We start from the raw sequence: 20,847 nt of genomic DNA, 5'->3' as shown, positions 1-20,847 counted from the left end.
AAACTTAAAAATAAATTCATTTATTTATGTCAACAAATTAGGTAAATAGTAGATCAATTTTATTTATAGAAAATGTTTATTGTTATAGGTAATTTATTAATTGGACAAAGAATACCAGAATCCAAAATTTATAAGTATGTACTACACACACACAGTTAAAACAATTTATATTTCTCCTCCCTGAACATTTATTTTAATTTATTAATTTCGAAAAAAAAGTTTAACACTGATTATGTAGTTTCATTTTCGAATTATTGTTTATCACTTAAAACTTAGTAGAAATAAACACAACACCAACAATTGGTAACCAGTTTTTGATATATTTTATATGAAAGTAAATTTTCTCAAAAATAAATAGACCAATCGGTCGAGGCATAAAATAATATTAAAATTGCTATATTTTAAATAATTTCTCATCAGTTAAAATGTAGTAAAAATTAACTCAACTATATATTTTTTTAGCCAGAAATATTGTGTTAATAATTGATGTTTGTTAAACTAAAAACCAAGTTATAATAAAATAATTCTGATGACAATATTTTTTTCCTTTTTGTCAATTTTTACAAATTGTAGGATTATTTCCAAAATATTGCTGGAAATGAGAAATATAAATATCAACACTTGTAACTCAAGTGTATTTTTATAATATTAAATACTATCAACTGAAAAAATGATTGCCACAAACTCATAAAAATTATAAGTTATAACTTATAAGGCAATATTTTACAAATATATGAGGGAAAAATGTAATTTTACAGATACAATATTTATTTATTTTATTAGGAAGTAAATAATAATAGTACATAAAAAGCCAAAAATAATAGTATACATTTATTCAGATTAAAAGAAATAATTAAATACATTTTAGGTTTAACTACACGATGTAATGGCCAATATGAGAGGAAATGCATTAAAACAATATTTAACATAACAAATCCATTAAATAATAATTAAAGTTTAAAGATAAATTATATTGTTTGAGGGTTACAATACTGTTGGAATAATATGAAATAATAATAACTGTTCATAGTCAAGCTAAAGTTTTAAAATAAAAGCTATAAAAAAAAAAAAAGAATAATAATCACTAGTCATCAGTCAGTAATAATACTGCGCAAATCGATACTATTTTTCTCATAATAGAATACTGAATACTAAAAAAATTAAAATAATAAACAATAAAAAAACCTTTTAAAAAATATATATAGCAAGTCAAGTAATTTAGTAAATATTTGTATAAAATGGTAACATAAATAAAAAAAATACGTATAATGTATACTGTCATCAGTTCTGTCTAAAAGACTATGGAAGTCCAATTAATTCGTTGTAACGTATATTCTGACTAGAACCATTAGTCAAAAATTTGTTTAAAAAATAGTAAAGAACTAAAGCTTTTTTTTTAAAACCATGTAAGTACAAATTTTAAGACATACAAAAATTCCTGTAATGTAGATGGCGCTGATCCAAAATATATTTTCACTCATACTAAAATTTTGAAGTACAGATGATGGTGATCTGTTTGGACAGTATATCTTAAAAAAAAAAATTCAAATCTGTTAAATGGGTACTTAACATTTTTGTAAACAATAAATAGTGCACAAAATATTAAATTAAAAAAACTAAGTAATTCAATTTTTTGTGACTAAATAAATATACCTCTGGACATTCCATGTCCGCTCTTTTAAAACCATACACGGAATGTAAAATTCCTTGAACGGAATGTTTTAACATAGAAATATCATAGATCCAAGTGTACATTTTTGGTGTATCGCTTATGCGCAACATAATGCCAGCAAACATAGTCGTTGGTAATAAAATTAAGGATATGACGATGGCATTCATCTAAAATATTTTATATTTAATAAAATAGATTTTATGTCTCAAAAGCATGAGTTGGCAATTATACACACCAGAAAACTTTTAAACAAAATAGCTATTAACATGCCAGTTGCTTGCGACAATAAGCCCGTGAGTATAAACATCAATGAAAACAATACGAAACGGAACAATTCAAACGGCTGTCCACTCATTACGTACAGCACTAAACAGAATAAACCCGTCGACGTTATCTAAAAAGTTGAGAAAATTAAATTTAAACTTAATAATATATAATATATTATATATATATTTTAAAACTACTAACTTGTATCGGTAGATCCATTATCGTAAGGCAAGCGTAATACGATTTAATAGAATACCATTGGTTAAAGTGTTCTAATCGCATTAGCAAGAAATCTAACGGAACTGAAAAATTTAATAATACACTTTAAAAGTGAAAATTAGTTAAATATTGATGTGATTACATTTTATAGACATTGAATAGGCAGACAAAAAAACAATGTACGTCACACAAAAGTATAACAATGTAACATTGTCTCGGGTGTACAAGCCGTTGTTTCCGATATCATAATATACCAAACCGAACAAGCAGGCCACTATTACAGGTGCAAATAGTCTGATGTTAATTAATTCCTAAATAAAAAAAATTTACAACATCAACTGTATTCTATGTTATAACAAATATAATACTTATTAAACATTAAAAAAAGTATGATTCGTTCTAGGAAATTTTCATTAAAAATACACACACTGTCTCTAGACGAAATTAGCATTGTTCTGCGGATGAGTACTCGGAGTTCGTGAAAAAATCTAGAAGAACGCTTTTGCCGATACGTTTCAACTGTGAAATTCTCGTTTAAAACGGCTTCTTCTGAAACTGTATAAGTAATCATTTAAATTTGTCTTGTATTATGTACACCACTGTATACTTTGTCCACCTACCACTTTGATCTTGTTTTTCCTCACACCAGCTATTTGATTTACCGTTGTCCGCACACTCAACTAGCGAATCTATATAATCGCCATATTCACCGCAACTCACTTCGATCACTGAAATTATAATTACAAAATGTAGACAAAAAATTGTTTAAATAAATCTTTAAACTCTGATAGCTTTGAATATGAAAAGGATTTCTATGACCCTTCTGCGCGACAATATGTTAAAAATTGAGCTACGTCCTTTTTTTTCTCGGGAGGGCTTTGATTTATCAGACAGTTACCATAATCAGCAGGATTGTGATGCAAAGGACAGTGAAGTCCAATAGAAGATAAATAATTGAGTAGCTGAGAGGATTGTCCTCGGTAAATGCACTGTCCAGTTGGTGAAAGTATGTACAATACATCAAACAAATTTAAATGTGATGCAGTCATTTGATGAATAGTGCATATAATTGTTCTACCACTTTTCGCTAAATCTCTTAACACGGACACCACTTTATTAGCAGACGCCATGTCCAAACCTCTAAAAAAAAACAAAATGTTAAATTAAATTTAATACGTTTTTTAAAACAACATATAGAAGTGTGTTTACGTTGTAGGCTCGTCAAAAAACATCACTTTTGGATTTCTTATGAGTTCCATTGCAATAGAAAGGCGTCTACATTCACCACCAGACAGATTTCTCGCTAACGTATTTTGTTTTTCAGTCAATTTAAAATTTTCCAATATTCTTTTGATCTAAAAAAAAAAAAATGAATTATAATTTAATTTTGAAATATAATTATCATAAATAATGAGTAAGTATTGGTAAATATTTATATTAATTTAAATACTTATTGAGTTATTTAATCAATTGTATTTAAATTAGAATACTATCTTGTAACGTAGAGAGTAACAAAATAAATATAAATATATTTATTACATGTTATAGTCAAGAATGAAACTTTAGATAATATTAAAAAAAGCTAGGATTTATTAATAATTTAATTTATTGACATTGTTGCGCGTTTTTAAGAATAGTTATAGTTTTTAACAATAAATGACACATTTTTAGGATGTTTTCTTTGTTTAAAGTTTAAATAAAATGTTAACTAAGATTTCCATACTATAACTTGTTGGTAAACATCTAGTTTCATGACACAATATCTAAGCTTAGAAGCTATCTCCATGGATTCTAAAATGGTAAGGTAGGGTTGCAGATGATCGTCTTGCATTATGTAACTGGATCGTTTTAAAAATACTTCTCGTCTCCGAGGTTTTCCGTTAATATTGATGCTACCTTTATATCCGGTTGTTCTAAAATACAAATAAAAAATCTATATAAAATAAGCCGACCTTTGTTTGAAAATATTAAAATCGTACTTGTAGCCCGAAACAAAATTCAACAGAGAAGACTTGCCAGAACCTGAACATCCTATGATGGCATACGATTGGTTTTTCAAAAACTTGCCACTAACGTTTTGTAAAATTTTTTTTTTTTCTGAAATAAAGCAGGTATTCTAAGAATAAGCTATTTTATATTATTGAATACCCAAGATTAGTTAGTAGAAACTAGAAGATAGTTTATCATACCTGGACGAAATATTTTCCCCGGTGTCCAAACATTCACCGAATACGATACGTCCGTAAACTCGATGTCAATACCATCGCTATTGGACGTCGGCCTGTTGTTTGCCATGGCTATTCGAATTTCAGCTGGACACAAAAAAGAAATTTAATAGAATCTTAGACAATAGTATTTTTGACACAAAGTAAACAAGAACAAAGTGTATTTCGAGATGAGCTCCCAAAGGTCACGGATCGACCAGGAACCCGTAAGATGGGTGTAGGACAAGTGACAACTGGTGAGTGTGTTTTTGAAAATTCAATCGAAGGTCAATCTGCGGTACAGCAACATCAATAATATTAATATTGTGCATAAAGTGTATACAGAGCTGCAACGTCATTCGGTTGTATAATTGTTCCGAGTCTTTACTGTTTTCTTCTTTGTTATCCATTTGAATTAAACAAATAAATTGACAACATAATACAGTAGTTTCACCCGTCAACAATTCACCAAGTATAACTATTAAAACTTTTTGTTATTGTTATGTTAAGCGCACACCCGCCGTCATTTGGTTGCCCCACTCTGTATAATCAGACATAATTATTATATAATTGGCGACAAAAGTATTATGATATATAGATACCACAGAATATATGAAATTTCTTATAATGTAGATACTAGATAGGCCACGACATGTACATTTTTGGCAACCAAATATTCACCAAGAATGGACGCAGGCGATTATGTCGATAGATAGCGTAAATATCGCCCGTTTTTATTGGTTGAATTATACGCGGCAGTTTAAATTTTTTATTTTTGACTTTATAAATAATAGTATGAACATTATTTAATTATGTACATATAATATGAATGAAATTTCCATACTATTATCATGAAGTATTAGAATTCTAATTTTCTCTATTTTTTTAAACCATTGATTAGTTTTGGTTAAGGATTTTTACTTTTAACCCTACCTAAAAATCTGACAACGCACTAATAGACGATAGTAAGCACATTTTAAACACATATGTCTATGTTTATGTATTTAATCTAAGTAGTAAGTAAGTAAGTATGCACGATAATATCGACATTTAAGTTTTGCAGGAGTATATATTTTTATCTTTTCACTCGGTTATAATTCCCATCCCACTTTAAAGTTGACATATTTTATAGTACAAAAGTCGAGCTTTTCATTTATAAATTTTTCAAAAATTTCAAAATGGTCACAAGAGTGGAATATTGCAAAAATATTTTGTAAATTGATTTTTTGGGGGTAAAAAATGGTTTTATTCGTAATTGCAAATATTTTTATCGTTAGGTACAGAAAAAATGATAACGAATTCGTTGTTTTTCATTCCTAAGCGACCACTTTTTATTTGTGTTGAAACTTAAAACTTTAAAAAAATGGGTGAGCATGAAAAAAGTTCAATTTTTGAACTTCTAGGTGGGAACACTTAGTGAAGAACCTACAACTTCCGAATGTTTTTCGACGATGTTGAGTGAAATACTTACATGAAAAAAAAAATGTCTATTTATTTGATGCGAAAAAATTGTTGTTTCCCAACTCGCCAATGTGCATGTATTAGAAATATAAAATCTTAAATAATAGGTATTTCTGTAAAAATAACATATAAAATAATAGTATTACATTGAACACAGTGACTAGTGTACAACATTTTAGAATAATATTTTTTAATTATTCTCTTAGAAACAGCCATTGAATGACCTAATTTTATAAAATAAGAACAGAACGCCATTTCAAATGTATATCCGACCCAAACACTTATCCATGTTAAAAATTAGCTGAGATCGGGTAATTATACTTAAAGTAACAAAATAAACAATGACACAATGAAAGAGCAAAATGATTTATTATTTAACCCAAACTACATACATAAACATATTATATACTTAATAAAAGTTAATAATAAAATCAAACTATTCATCATCATCACCAGGAAATAAAATATCAGTGACGATATAATTAACTTCGGGCTTCTTAAACTTGTAATCTGAAAGTACAAAATATTATACATTTTTAAACAAACGAATCAGGTCAATTTGTCAGAAAAAAGGATGTGAATAATAATGAGTTACACTTGCAAAATATTTTTAATTCAAATCATTAAAATCAAAATTTTAAACTATTACTAAAGATTAAAAAATTAAAAAAAAAATCCAACAAGTTTTTTATTTATTTTGTTTACCAACAATTGTTCAATATTTTTGAAAATTTTTATGATTTTTTTGGTTTAAAAAATAATTATAATTTACAGCTATACAAATGGCAAACTCCATTACTAAAATGTTTATTCAATAGTTTTGATCGTTTTACTCAACACATTTATTAATTATAACTTTATTGTTTATTACCTTTTAGTGACATTTTGTACGGTATTGACGTTTTCGGTTCTACATAATATGGAACGTTGCCAGTAAAAGTAAAAGTTTCTTTTAATCTCTTAATTAAGTCTTCTAAGTCATCAAATGTTATACCACCTGGGTTCGAATCAAATAGCGTTCCAATCGCATTCTATTGTTTTTAGAATAAAAAATAAATATTAGAATGTTTTCAAAAAGAGAACAACAAATGTTCTATTATTTTAAAAATAAACTAGCGTAAGACGTTAAAAAAATCACTCGGTATTTAATTTTACAATTAAATCTAAATTAAAAAAAAAAATGCCTTTCTACCAGACATATAGCCCTAGATATTTTTTTGGAATAATAACATCGGTGTCATTGTAGTCGAAAACATGTTTTTTTCATTTGTGGTGAAAAATGGAAAAAGAAATATTTTATAATTACATATGTTCTCATTCAGAGGCCAACAACTGATTTTTCTTAAGCGACCTACGATTACCTAACCACCAAATTTTTTTTATAACAATCATATCGATTTCATAGTATTTAGTTAAAACATTTTTTTATAATAAAAAATGCTATTTTTTTGTTATTTCTCATACTTTGGAGTAAAATCTGCAAGTAATCGTTTAATAATGGTTATTTTGTTTTTTGTATTTTTATGTGTGAAAAATCATCAAATAAATATTTTGCTATCATTTTACAGGTGGGAAGTATGTATATATTCGTTGGGTTAAGAAAAAAACTATATTGTTCAAGATCCGAGAAGATGAAAATAACTGTAAGTAAAAAAAAATCACTCAAAAAACTTCAGATTTATTCTCCAAACAACAATTTACATTTTTTTACAAATTAGCAAGAATATTACAAGATTAATTTCAATCTAATTTAAATAGAACAATTGAATCTTAGAATATTTAGAGTGTCCCAGCACGTAAAACTTAACTGGCCTTTTACTTTGTAATATAGTTTTTTATTTACCAGTGCAACCTTTTCATTACCAACTATGCATGTTTTCAATAAATCATTAACATCGTCTTCGTTGAATTTATAGTCTGAATAAACAAAATATTTTACATGTTTTAAAGAACAAATTACGAAAAAATTAACTTGAAGGAATTAAGAATAATCATCTTTAACATTATAATAATAATGTGATAATAAATATACAGTTTAATCAAAACATATAATTAAAAAAAAAAAAATTAATTATGTATCGCATATTCTACTATTTTTTTTGTACACCATCAAAAGACTAAATTTTTCTAAATTTTTTATCTGATTTGTTTTTGAGGTAAGATTTTTTGTTAATATATAATAAAATAATTTAAAGCTATACAAATGACAAACTTGATTATCGAAATGTCTTTGAAATATTTTTAAACTTAATAAATGTATTGGATATTTTTTGTTTGTTTATTACTTGATCCTATTATAGTTTCCAATGCATCGTCAGTGGGAATTTCTTTGTTTGTATTGAATCGCCGTTCTACTTCTTCAATGATATCTCTTACTCCTTTCAAGTTAATGGTCCCATCGACTTCAGTGCCCTCAGGACTTGAATATTCCTCGATCATTTCATTTACATCTATCTATTGTTTTCAGAATATGAATTAGACGGTAGTAATATATATATATATATATATATAAATAATTTACACATTAAAATCAAAACGCTATACTACTAGACATAATAAAGCTTTGCGATTTTTTCAGCGTAATAACATTAATATCATAGTATTTAAGGCATTTTAAAAATTATTATACTGTATTGTTTATGTTAATACAATTTTCGGTGCAAAAAAAGGTAAGGTTAAGAAATGACATTTTTTTAAAAATATAATACATATTGCACATAGTAAAGCAAGAATCGCAAATTTTCTATAAATCGAATTATTTAATATTTTAATGAGCACATTTATTCAAATGTGCTCATTATACTTACAATTGTATCAGGAAATACACCCTGACATTGCAAAAAGTTTAATGCCACGTAGAAAAACAGTATGAAATTTTTGGAATACATTTTAAATTTTCAAACAATATTCTTGGATTCAAAATATTTAATTATTAGTTTTAGAATTAAAAACTATTTTGAAACTATTCGATAATAGTACTTATGTCGATTTTATAATGAAATGGGAGTGTTGTATCTTTTGGAATTATCGCAAGACTTTCTGTAAGAAAATATACTTCAGGAATGAAACGGTTTCAACCTTGTAACTATTGGGCTGTGTGATTTCGGTGTAAACAAAAGTTGTTTTGCGACCGCTCTTATTTGTCTTGTTTGACATTTTTAACACTCGCATTGGCTTACTGTTATTTTTAAGAAGTAAATAATGTATGTTCAAATGAAGGGCACAGGGGAAAAACGGTAGTTGTCACATTATGAGAATTTTAGAGTATAGCAAAAACAAAGTTCGTGAATTCCTCTACCTCTTACAAAAGAACAAAAAAAAAAATCACATTAAATGCCACTCTAATAATAAATATATTTATTTAAACAATCTATTGACAAAAATAAAAAAAAACCAGTACAGTGGGGTCGGGGCATAGTGGGGACGGATAGGTCACAGGTCTACAGATTTTATTATAACCGAAAGTGATAAAATCACTTTTAAATAAACGCTTCGATGCGAATCTGTGGATAGTATGTTCAAACTAGTCATAGTGGTTCACAAGATATCGTGGGACCAGCAATAATGTACTTAAAATTTAATATTTAGTCTTGTGCAGGGTGGATACGATAAGGGTTGATCGTCTGTCTATAAAAATCTACTGTCATAGTTAGCCATGTATCGCAATTAACAATATAATGAAAATATTTTCATTACCTGTTGACTGTTTCACACACACATAGCAACCTAGAAACTGACTACGGATAAGTTGTAAATTTACCCTATTTTTGGGGTTTTTCCTTAATAAAAAAAAAAATGTGACTACAGATTTTAGAGAAAATTGTATATGTTATAGTTCCGTTTTAGATCTACTTTTGGTCTAATTTTCAGATCTAAATCTCTAAAGCTTTGCTTGAAAAAGTGAAATAAAGAAAAAAATTCTATCCCTTCTAAGGGAAGGGTTTATGATATGTTTTTGATTTGTTAATGTTTATCGATAGTACTATGTTTGAAAAACAATTCATATAAATTTGGAACATTTTCGACTATTTAAAAAAAAGTTATAGAGCATCGTAATGTTAAGTTGAAAAATTTGTTAACTTTTTAGGTGTTTTTTTCGATTTTGACGAGGAAGGGGTGACTTTTTTTAATTTTTGGCCCGGTTAACTACCTTTCAGGTATGATTTCTGATCTATAGAGTTGCTACACGAAGAAATCGGTTCAGCGGTTTACAAGATATCGTGGGTCCAGACACAAATAAAAAAAAAATACATCACTGTAAAAACAATACCTTCTCAGCTCCGCATCGAAGCTAAAATTGTTGGCATAAATTGAAAAAAACAATTTTCATAATGTGACAACTACCGTTTTTCCCCTGTGCCTTTCAAATGTTGACGACTTTGCGTGACGTTCCAGCACGGTTTTTAACTAGGTCACTCTGACCATATCAATTTTACTATATATTTTATCGTGTATCCCCACCGATCTCCCCCTGCCAATGCGAATAGGTATCCAAAATTTCAGTAACTAAGTACAATAATTTCGGGTAGGTATACCTAATAGTTTGTTTCTATTATATTTAATAAATGCCAATATGTTATACCGTTATAAAGTACAATTATAAAAATATCATTAAACTACACAATATGTAGATAGAATTATTATTAAAAGTGTTTTTATGATTCAGTATAGCATAAAGAGTTTGCAAAAAAATGCCGAGTTATATAGAAGTAAGCTTGATAAGTCGAAAAAACAACTTAATAAATCATTGTAACGACAAGAGCCGCTATTGTTTTTTTTTTTTTAATTTTGAATGTTATGCATTTTTTTAGGAACTCGTATATTCAAATCAGATAACATAGTATGGCATTTATAAAATGTGTGAGCTATATAATATGTCGTTTTTTTCAAACCGATAAATTTGTACATGAGTAATCTTTTGCGTTAAGTCGAAAAACATATTTTTTTTTAATATTTGAACAGTACATGTGCACATTATTTTTCTATTTTTTTAGACGTTTAAAAGACCCTTGTTTGTTTTCAATTCCTGACGAAGTCTATTTAAAATTATATCATCTTCATTTCCGATATCCCATTTAATATATTTTGGAAAGAGGAAGATTTATTAACAATTTAAAGTACTCTCAGTTAGATGGTTGTACAAACCATTTGCCATTTTAAATAACTCTATGGAAATTAGTACATCACTAGGATCTAATCGTAGTCATAGAACTATTAATTAAGCATGCTCAGGTCAAGCATGCTCAAGTCATAACTGAAAAAAGTCACTAACTCAGTTTTTCCAAACTTTTGTAACAAAAAGTCTTTTGGTAATTAGCTAACAACTATAATAGCTTACAAGTATCTAATGAGTATAGTAACGATAAGGTGTATTTTAAAGTGAAAGGAATAGTAAAAAAATTACACTTAAAAAATTAATTCACTTGGGTCTCAACATTTTTTTTTTAAATTTGTAATAAGAAAAACTAAACAATCTGTACAAGTACAGTACACTAAGTATAAGTGCGAAAGAGAATGAAATTAAATTAATACCAATAATACTAAAATTAAAATTAACAATAAACATGAAGTTTTGAGTGAAGAGTTATCCAGCGACAGCACTTCGACTAACTATCTTGCTTTGTCCCGTACAAGTGCGGTCAGTCAGCCAATAACTTAAAAATCTAACTGTTTTTTTTCTTCACTCACTGAAATATTTGCTAAAAAGTTTTTTTTTGTCACGTTCAGTGTGACTTTGTTATGAATAAATTATAGGTAATTAAAAAATTATAAACACATGTAAACGTTATTTCTATTTTAAAATACTCATTGAAAGTAAAAAAGTAAAATTTGTTAATTATACGAACTAAAGCCATTGTACAAATTTGGCGTCATCGGGATTCAACCATTTTTTTTAAATTTTAACGTCAAAGTAATTGGTAAAACCAGGTCGCTTAAAAATTTACCTTTGTACTTAGGTTTTTTTAAAATTATAAATTGTTTATATTTTGTATAGCCTTTATTATATATATTACAGCTCAACGATTACACAGATTGACAATAATGTAATAATGTATTACATGTTATGTAAAACTGTTATTGAATATCAAATAAAGAATATAACTAATTCAAACTGTGTTTGTTTGAAAATCTTGGTTGGTTCTATCTAAAGATGAAGAATTTGTTGTTTTGTGAACATTTTTAAAAATTGTATAGCCGGTTTTGAAACTAGGCGCCTCATAACATTGATCGTATGATGTGTTAATTGTGCCTGTTGCCACAGAATCTCAGCTCCTGCAGGTCCTATATAAGAAAACTAACAAAAAACGAGTGCTGTGGCCTCCTACAAAACAGTAACCGCAATGTCTCCTGCGATCACAATTATTTTTTTTAACTATTTTTCTAAGCAAATTTTTTACTAAATTATAGATAATAATAATATTATTTTACTTACAGACGTTTAAATTATTTTTGTGAATAGAAGATCAACAAAAAATGATGTGGTAAAAAAATTAATTTTTGTACTTGTATAAAAAATGTCATCAAATAAATAAATTGTTATTATTAAATAAATAATTTATTAAGTATTTTTTTAAGCTGATATTAAGAATTTAGGCTGAATCGTATATACATAATAAATCTTTTCAACCAAATTCAATAATTAAATTCTGTGATTAATACTTTAATTAATTTAAACGTTTTACAACTTTCACATATAACGTTGTAAAATAAAGGTTTATATTTGAGTTTAAAGTTATAATTTATTTTAAACTTTGATTTTTTTATGTTTTTATTAAAGAAATCAGTATTAACATGGCTACATTTCATAATTATTATAGATTAGTTGGATTCATATCAAATAATATTGTAGGAATAAAACCAATAGCATTATTAAATTTTTACTGACAATTTTACAAAACTATTAAGATTGTTCCGTATATTAATTAAATAAAAAGCAAATAAAATGGCGTCTATGGATATCATACTTTTTGTTAGGTAATTTTTTGTATAAGAAATATATGAACACAAATTTAATATTATCTCTAATGTAATATAAATAATTAATAAATCACGAGTGTAATTGTTTAAGCGTGTTCTACGATTTTGGTACGTACTTAACTTTTTTGTACGAAGAATGCACTTCTCCCATTCCATTAAACAGTCTCCTGGGTATAACTGTTCTGCCTGTAGTAAACAGCTAGTAATCTTAGCTGGTTCTAACGAAATTTTAATTTCTTCAACATTTTACCAAAAAGATTTGTCAGTTTTCAAATTTATTTTGTGTTTTCCAAATCCATATTTGCTCCGTTATCTGTGGTGATTGAGTATATTTGATTAGGGTGTAAATCATAACTTTTCAATGTTTTTAAAAGTTCTAATTTAAGATTATTTCACGTAGTTTCATACTCTTCGGTCGTTGCCAAACATCTCACAGAAAATTTCCCAAGTAATTGCCATTGTAATATAAACAGTTTTTGAAAATTTGTAAATGTAGAATGTATAGTAAAATACATAATAAGTACCTATACTATTAAACTAATTAAATATATAATAGTATGATAACTTATTCAATATATTATATTTAATCAAAATATCTAAGAACTTTTCTATTTTTTAATCTATTAGTAATTATAAAAACTTACTGGTATCTGTTTCGCACAATTATGTATACGGCACACTGATTTGAATGCAAATTGACCTTCCGTGCAGTATTCAAAATACCGTCGAGCAGGATGATTATTGTTTGATACTTTAGGCATTTTTATAAAGTAATAGGTATTTTTAATTGTTAAGTTATACAAAGATTTTAGTATGACAATAAATATTATAAAGGGAAATGTAGTACAAGCTTAATGACCACAACAGTTGTCGAAGATTACCTCGTGGTCTAATATTATTTTATAACTGTACGATATCGCGATTAAGTACCGATGATTGCTCTTGTTTTTGATTACTAATCTGTCCATAAATAACAGTTGAACAGAGCCTTTGAAAGTTTCGGTATTAATGTAACTAGTAAACATAAGTATTCAGTAGTGGCGCAAATATGACATCGTATCGTTGTCTGGGTTCGATACGTAAATGTAATTTGTTATTACATAACACATTTCTATGCATATATTATCTACCCAGAAGTCAAAAACTGTCCATTGCAGTTGAGGGCAACCACTTCTTTATAACAGATTTACTTTATAAGTTTCTGTATTTATATATATTTGTATAAACCTTAAAGCAATAACAATTAAAAAACTATAGAGCAGTACAAATCGTGGTAATAATTGCGCAAATATGTATATATTAATTTTTTTTTTAAAGTCTTAAAACTATACATTAGAGCAAAAGTTATTTAGTTAGTCATATATTTGTAATAATCACTGCATATATAACACGTAAAAATATTGGCCGGACAACTTTTATTAATAAACGTTCAATGAACGTGTTCGTAGTATACCTAACCTAACCTAACCAGTTCACATTATCGTTCACTGAAAAAATACCCGTAGAACGTTATACCGGGAAAAGTTTAATGAACGTATTCATAACTAAAAATACTTTATAAATAAAAAAAAAAAACAATATTGTGGCCGGCGCGCCGGTAAGTACACTGAATATAACTTATGCCATACTATCACAAATCGGACGTCAGGTCTAACGATCTATACGTGAAAATCGATCTATATACTGAAATTGTTTTTTCCGCCTTCGTCGTTGTAGGTGGACATACAACTGTTGTCCCCGCCGGTCTTGGATACAACAGTACCGCCACCACAGATGTTTGCTGATACGTCGATCCCGGCGACGTCCACAGCGAAAGCATCTACACCAGCGACAGCAACAAAGAAGAAATTAATCCCGCCGACGTCGATATTGAACCTAACATCTTCAGACAACTATTCGGACCGTTGGCGGCTGTTGATCAACTCATAACATCTGCGGACATGAAAACTCATAAAATGTGTTGTCTTTTATCGCCCATTTAAAAATATTAAGTTTTTTGCATAGTTTATCTTAGCAGCGATCAAAGCTTAAATAATAATATTGTTATGATGAAACTTACTTTATTTAACCAGATGTTAAATTGAAATGAATTGTCAACTAACATTAGGAGTGTTAAGAGTGTATTTAATAATAGTTGGTGAAACCGGCTGCTTATTATGTATTGTTGTTGACTGCAGGAATGGGCTAGGTAGGAATATTAGATAGTACGGTTTTTTTACCTGGCCCGTTTGCATTTCCTCGCCGGTCAGCTCCTCGATGGTCGGCGGCGTCGATGGCTGTTTGGCATTCTGCAAAGAAAATAAACATTACAACAAAAATGTACACACAAATACTATGGTTGACATATTCAGTGTACTTACCGGTGTTTGACCATCGCAGACCAGAGCTTTTGTCGTTGTTGATGCTGCGCCCACCGTGGATAATCATCGTCGGTGGCGGCGGGGTTGAAGCTTTCACTATGAACGTCGCCGGGATCGACGTATCAGCAAACATCTGGACTTGTTAGTTTTCTAACATTAATATTCTAGATAGAAGTAATCACTAGTGTAGAGGTAATTAGCAAGGCCAAGTGTCATTTGAAATGTTAAGAAAACCGTATTAAACTGTAAGTGAACATAAGTCATATTAAGTATTGTTATTTGTTGTCCGATAAATAGTATTATTCAAAACAAACACATTTTGACTAATCCGTGGAATGGCGAATTTATGTTTGAATATTTTAAGCCAGTGTTTTTAAGTAGTTTATGAAAAACGTTTATTTTCCAAATATCAAGTGAATGGTTTGTTTATACCGTGTGTTCACTTATAAGTACAGTTATTTAGGTAAGTAATTAAAAATACAGTTTCAGTGGCAGCCGGTCAGGGGAAACTTTGAAACTAAGTTTCACCTTAAAAATCTTTAGCTACTAATAAATAATTATATTAATAACAATAAATAATATTGACATCGTTGTCAATTCCTAGGGGGATGGGAAATGGATATAATTTAAATTTTAGACTAGTGACGTGTGGGGGCATACCGAATAAATATTCCTTATACATTTCAACTTGATCCGACTCTTTTTATCGAAATTATAGCCAGTAATAGTTCAAACTTTATAACTATTATGTTTTTTTTAAATAGTAAGCTTTATCAACTTTTACCCCCTCCCCTCCCCAAAGTACCATCTAGATGACATTTTTGATTTATAGAGTTCCTACTCGAAAGAATTGGTCCAGTATAAAACAAGTTACAGTGTATACAGACACAAAAAAAAACCCACATAATTGTAAAACCAATACCTTCGCTCTTCCGCATCGAAGCTAAAAATACTGTATCGCATCACAAAATAAAAAAGCCTGATGTAAAATTCACTAAACCAAAAACTATTGTTTACTTAATTGCTAATATTTTTTTTAACAGTTTTAAATCTAATTAGTTAAATATTATTTTTACAAAATTCAATCATGTACAGTTTTTACCAACAATTGTTTGCATTTTACTATAGAAATGTTAACAATTAAACCAGATGTCCTGAAATTATATTTTAACTTTATTGTATGGTACACTCACCATACTACTTATTCCATCTATAAATACAGTTGACATGATTTAGATTGTTCATTGAATTGGTAAAAGTGTTACGGGTAATTATGAAATTCTAGATTTTATATTTCTGGTTAATTATTGTTATATTTATTTACATTGGTTCTTAAGCTTGCTAAAATGACATCGATTAAAGCGTGTTTTGTAGTACTAGTCGTAGTCGTTTTTTATCAAACAACTACACTTGGTGATTTAGGTAAGTAAAAAAATCTATATTTACTACTTTATATAAGTCAACCAAATTGTGTATTTTTAATACAGATTTGTGTAGTTATGATTTATAAACTCACTTAAACGTCTTAGTAATGAGGAGGGTTTGGAAGGAAGTAAAAACAACTATCAGACTTGAGGAGCTAGTTGGGGTAGTCGGTAAACATAGTAGACAAATTAAATTAGTATTTACAATCAATTATAAGAGACAAAGGAGGGAATTGAAGAAGATGGGGCGATTGGGAAAGTGTGATCACCGTGCGATTCGTGTGGAGGAAACAGAGGTGTTGATAATTGACACGGGTAGATTTTGTACAATTATAAAGAAAATAGAATAAAATGGATATGTTAAGTGAATAGAGAAATGGCGAATATTATAGAGATTTGTATAAGAGTCTCTATTTAGCTGTCCGAAGTAGACGTAGACTTAGGCAAAATCATGTGAACATTTTTTTTTCTAAAATCATGAAAATTCAAAATCGTTTATATTTTGTGATTATTCATGGAAATTTTTTTTTCGCCGATGGGTTATTTTTGTGGGATCATTTATAGTATTTGTAATGATAATCCTAATAATCTCCAATAAAATAATTAAATTAAATATGAACATATTAACATAATAATAGAACTAGGTATATATTTTATATTAAAAATTATGATTTTGTTTTACAAAATCCAATGTTTTTAAATAAAGCCCGACTATGATTTTAATATTTTTGTTTTTATTAGATAAAACTTAAATAAAAAAGAAAATAATCAACTTACTAGACAACTAATTGTAATTTACTCTGAAACATATACACACAATAGATATAGTAAGTTACAATGTAACATTTTATAATAATTTATTGAATTTTTTTTTCAGTTACCGAATCGACATCAGGTAATATATCAATATTTATTAAGTATCAATAATCGTATGGAAATATTTTTTAATAACTATTTAAATACTGTTCCGTGTAATTGTAAACTATGTATTCAATATTCAAAATCCTGATTTTGTTTAAAAAAAATCCATCGTTTTTAAATACAGCCCGACTCTGATCTTAATAATATTATAGTTTTCTTAGATAAACTTAGATTAAGAAGAAAATAATCAACTTAGTAGACAATAGATGGTCTATTACTTTGTAATATACTTATAAACACAAAATAGGTAAAGTCAATAACAATGTAACATTTTATTGTAATAATTTATTGATTTTTTTTTTCAGATAACCGATTGACATCAAGTAATACATCAATATTTATTAATTATCAATAGTCTCATGCAAATATTTTTTAATAACTATTTAAACACTGTTCCGAGTAATGGTTTGTTCGATGTAAAATATTTTAAAAGTTGTACAATTATTGTTAGTTAACTGTTAATTTTATGTGTTTTTTTAAACTAATGTTTAACTATTTAAAAAGCTATCTGCTTACAAAAATACACGTTTTGTATTTTATGTAAAACCAGGTCTTAAAATTAAACATTACATTTGACATGTATAACATATTATATAATATATACAATATATATAATTACTTAATACTTAATAGTGATAATAAAGAATGTTAAAATATTTAGGGAAATTCATGGAGTTTCTTCCAAATTCAGTCGAGTCATTAGAAAGTTTAATTGTAGAAGGAGGGGACGTGATCAAAGCCAAAAGTTATGACAAACTGATACAAATGTATAAAGTATGTGTACTGTGTATTTTTTAGTAATAATTATATCGAAAAACCGACCGAAGTGCCTTTGCATTTCTATCGAATCTACCACAGATTCGACCAACAACCTTATGCTATTGTACAGTATAAACAAATATAACAGGATTTTTTCTAAAAAAAATTGTTGAATATTAAAGAATTCCTTGTTTTATTATCAATATTTTTGTTTGCAGGACAATGACGACAAGGAAGCTCTGATGGCGCTGACTAAAAATGCGCACATTTTATCTTTTAATTACAAACACTCGAGCGCAACATTACAAAATACTAAAAATCTTAGGGGCTCTAAACAAGGTTTGTTTAAAACCCAGTATGGGTTATTGCTTAGATAATCAATTGTAACTACTCATTGCCATTTTAATTATACTACTAACTAGTTCGCGTCATCACTTTTAGTGTTACCAGTATGTTGCTAGTAAACGTGTAGGAGGTTGAGTAGTAGGGAAAGTTAGAGAGGGAAATATGAAGGGCGAGAGGAGTGGATGAAGATGTAATGATTATACGGGTAAATCGATAATCCCTAGAAAAGTGACAAATAATAAGAGAATCAGCTGAAAAACAAATTAACAATCCAATGTTGACCATACATTTAGTTTTGTTTGAGCTGGCTTTGTATTCATATTTTTTTAATATAATTATAATAAATTATTCATTTTAAGGGTATCAATTCGCTGACAAATGCATAGCAGAATACGAGAGCGACCCGGCTAAACTTTACGAATGTCTAAAGTGGAAAGCAGCGCTTTATGAAACAGATATTATTGAAGGAAACGTATTGATGAGCAAAACGTCGCTGGATCAGTTAAAGAAAGTCTTAATTCAAATGGACAAAATAAAGGAGAATAACCCCGACATCCCTGATGATCCATTTGTGACTTTTCTGAAAGGAAGAATAATATGCGAAGTAATGATATTTATAATAGTAATAAATTATACCTGAGTGAATTTAAGGGATCTGATCAACAAAAAATCATGCCTAAATGTTCAAAGTTCTATCATTTGATTATTTCTTCAGCCATTATACATTTTTAAAGCTTCAGTAATCAAGTAAATACGTTTATCCTCTTTAAATTTTAAATACCTGATTATTGGTATGATCCCTTCAACTACAAAATAGTGTATAAAATAGTATAGTATTAAAATGTCATACCCTCTCTGTATTACACTTGTCATCATGCCCTATTGTCTATCTCGTTACTCAATAATCAATTTAATAGCTCAAATCACAAAGCATGTGCTGACTTGAATTAAACATGGATTTTTTCAGATTAAATTAATGTCAGATGTTGGGAAATTCTCTTTCAAAAAAAGCCAATCTTTGTACGGAGATATAATCGACCACAAACAAGAAACAATCCAAACTTGTATAAACAAGTTAAAAGATTTCGAATCGGAAGTCGGCGATTCCGGGCAATTCAGAGAAAGTAAACTACTACTGGGAATAGCTTATTTAGCAGACCGAAAATGGCCAGAAGCCCAATATTGGCTCCAGAAAGCAATGGACATACCGGTTAGAGACACCGAGGTAATATAATAATAACAATTACATAAAGTCATCATAGTATAATACCTAATAAAATTGAACGGTAGACCATGTTTTAAATCAAGGGAATACATTTTTTTAACTTGAGTAGCTGAATTTATTTTATTTTTTATGTGTGACAATTGATAAATGTTTACAGGGAAAATTGAAAAACAGAGCAGCTCAAATTGCATTAGAAAAACTTCAATTGAAATTGTTTCCAAATACATTTAAATAACAGTTTACTATAAAATATTATATTGTTAATTAAAACGTTATTATATTGCTAATATTATACAATAGCCTACAAAAATATATAATATCAGCTATGTGCTATAAATACAATAGATAGCTACTAAATACCATATTTTTAAAACATTGCATCATTATTAAAATAAAACACAATTGCAAGATATCATTCGTTATCAAGCTGTCCTTAATTGTTGTATTCGTTGTCCTTCGTTAGCGATTAAAGTACGCCCAGTCGCGTTATCAACTGTCCACCGTCTCACTACAGGTGGGAACGATAAACCACTTATTCCAGAACAATTCGGTGTTGAACTTCATTTATTTTATTTAACCCTCTTACAACGTCTCAAATTTGGCGTCCCGCAGAGGAAAAGACCCAGTGTCAACTAAACCAGGTAGGATTATTTTGGCCGCTGTTTTACTGAGAAAAAAAATTACGCTTGATTTAAATAACCCGCACGGCCGAACGGATATTTGATTTACGCCATTTACTCCGGTTAAAAACGTACCAAATTGACAATTAAGCATATTGGCGAATAGTTACTACTTTTTTTAAGTAAAACCGGATGAAAGAAAATACAAATATTGAAGAAAGAAATAGGGTTATATATATATATATTTTTTTGTTTATAGATAAACAACACCTTATTGGTTACTTCTTTTAAGTAGCGCATGACAAAAAAATAAGTAATAACAATCCTTTTGTTTTTCTCTTAAAAAAAAAAATAGAAAAAAAGACAGATACTATTCAACTTTTTTTTTTCGT

The 20,847-nt window shown here is 28.3% G+C and overlaps 2 protein-coding genes and 1 long non-coding RNA gene across 3 annotated transcripts; 1 reads left to right on the top strand and 2 right to left on the bottom strand.

Annotated features, from left to right (window-relative positions):
• Positions 1–859: 859 nt before the first annotated feature.
• On the bottom strand, positions 860–4,979 carry LOC126834274 (ATP-binding cassette sub-family G member 4-like). The gene is made up of 13 exons (XM_050566077.1): positions 4,965–4,979; positions 4,348–4,903; positions 4,138–4,255; positions 3,882–4,071; positions 3,368–3,513; positions 3,057–3,298; positions 2,779–2,886; positions 2,586–2,713; positions 2,301–2,469; positions 2,141–2,241; positions 1,908–2,066; positions 1,654–1,839; positions 860–1,529 (listed from the first exon to the last, which is right to left on the bottom strand). The coding sequence occupies exons 2-13, from the start codon at positions 4,451–4,453 to the stop codon at positions 1,383–1,385; spliced, it is 1,800 nt and encodes a 599-aa protein (XP_050422034.1). The 5' UTR covers positions 4,454–4,903; positions 4,965–4,979; the 3' UTR covers positions 860–1,382.
• Positions 4,980–14,446: 9,467 nt separating this feature from the next.
• Positions 14,447–16,089, bottom strand: LOC126834806 (uncharacterized). The gene is made up of 3 exons (XR_007685106.1): positions 15,162–16,089; positions 15,021–15,089; positions 14,447–14,733 (listed from the first exon to the last, which is right to left on the bottom strand). It is a non-coding gene; the product is annotated as an uncharacterized LOC126834806 (long non-coding RNA).
• Positions 16,090–16,395: 306 nt separating this feature from the next.
• On the top strand, positions 16,396–20,250 carry LOC126834805 (uncharacterized). Its single transcript, XM_050566983.1, has 8 exons — positions 16,396–16,583; positions 17,463–17,480; positions 17,812–17,829; positions 18,168–18,280; positions 18,484–18,604; positions 18,970–19,214; positions 19,578–19,835; positions 19,993–20,250. Exons 1-8 carry the CDS (start codon positions 16,508–16,510, stop codon positions 20,068–20,070), a joined length of 927 nt encoding a protein of 308 aa, XP_050422940.1. The 5' UTR covers positions 16,396–16,507; the 3' UTR covers positions 20,071–20,250.
• Positions 20,251–20,847: the final 597 nt, after the last annotated feature.

The sequence above is a fragment of the Adelges cooleyi genome, unplaced genomic scaffold (assembly GCF_023614345.1).
Source record: "Adelges cooleyi isolate 19-005CV unplaced genomic scaffold, UGA_ACOO_1.1 ACOO_flye_CR_arks_rails_tigmint_CR_PRNA_21, whole genome shotgun sequence".
NCBI lineage: Eukaryota > Metazoa > Arthropoda > Insecta > Hemiptera > Adelgidae > Adelges > Adelges cooleyi.
Note: the sequence above shows the minus strand (reverse complement) of the source record. Positions and strands in the feature narration are given on the sequence as shown.

Coding starts and splice junctions, on each gene's coding strand:
- LOC126834805 (XM_050566983.1), top strand. CDS start 16,508: ATGACATCGATTAAAGCGTGTTTTGTAGTACTAGTCGTAGTCGTTTTT. Junction 18,281..18,483: donor AACTGATACAAATGTATAAA/GTATGTGTACTG, acceptor TTTTGTTTGCAG/GACAATGACGACAAGGAAGC. Junction 18,605..18,969: donor TCTTAGGGGCTCTAAACAAG/GTTTGTTTAAAA, acceptor ATTCATTTTAAG/GGTATCAATTCGCTGACAAA.
- LOC126834274 (XM_050566077.1), bottom strand. CDS start 4,453: ATGGCAAACAACAGGCCGACGTCCAATAGCGATGGTATTGACATCGAG. Junction 4,072..4,137: donor AATTTTGTTTCGGGCTACAA/GTACGATTTTAA, acceptor TTTGTATTTTAG/AACAACCGGATATAAAGGTA. Junction 2,067..2,140: donor TAATGGATCTACCGATACAA/GTTAGTAGTTTT, acceptor TCAACTTTTTAG/ATAACGTCGACGGGTTTATT.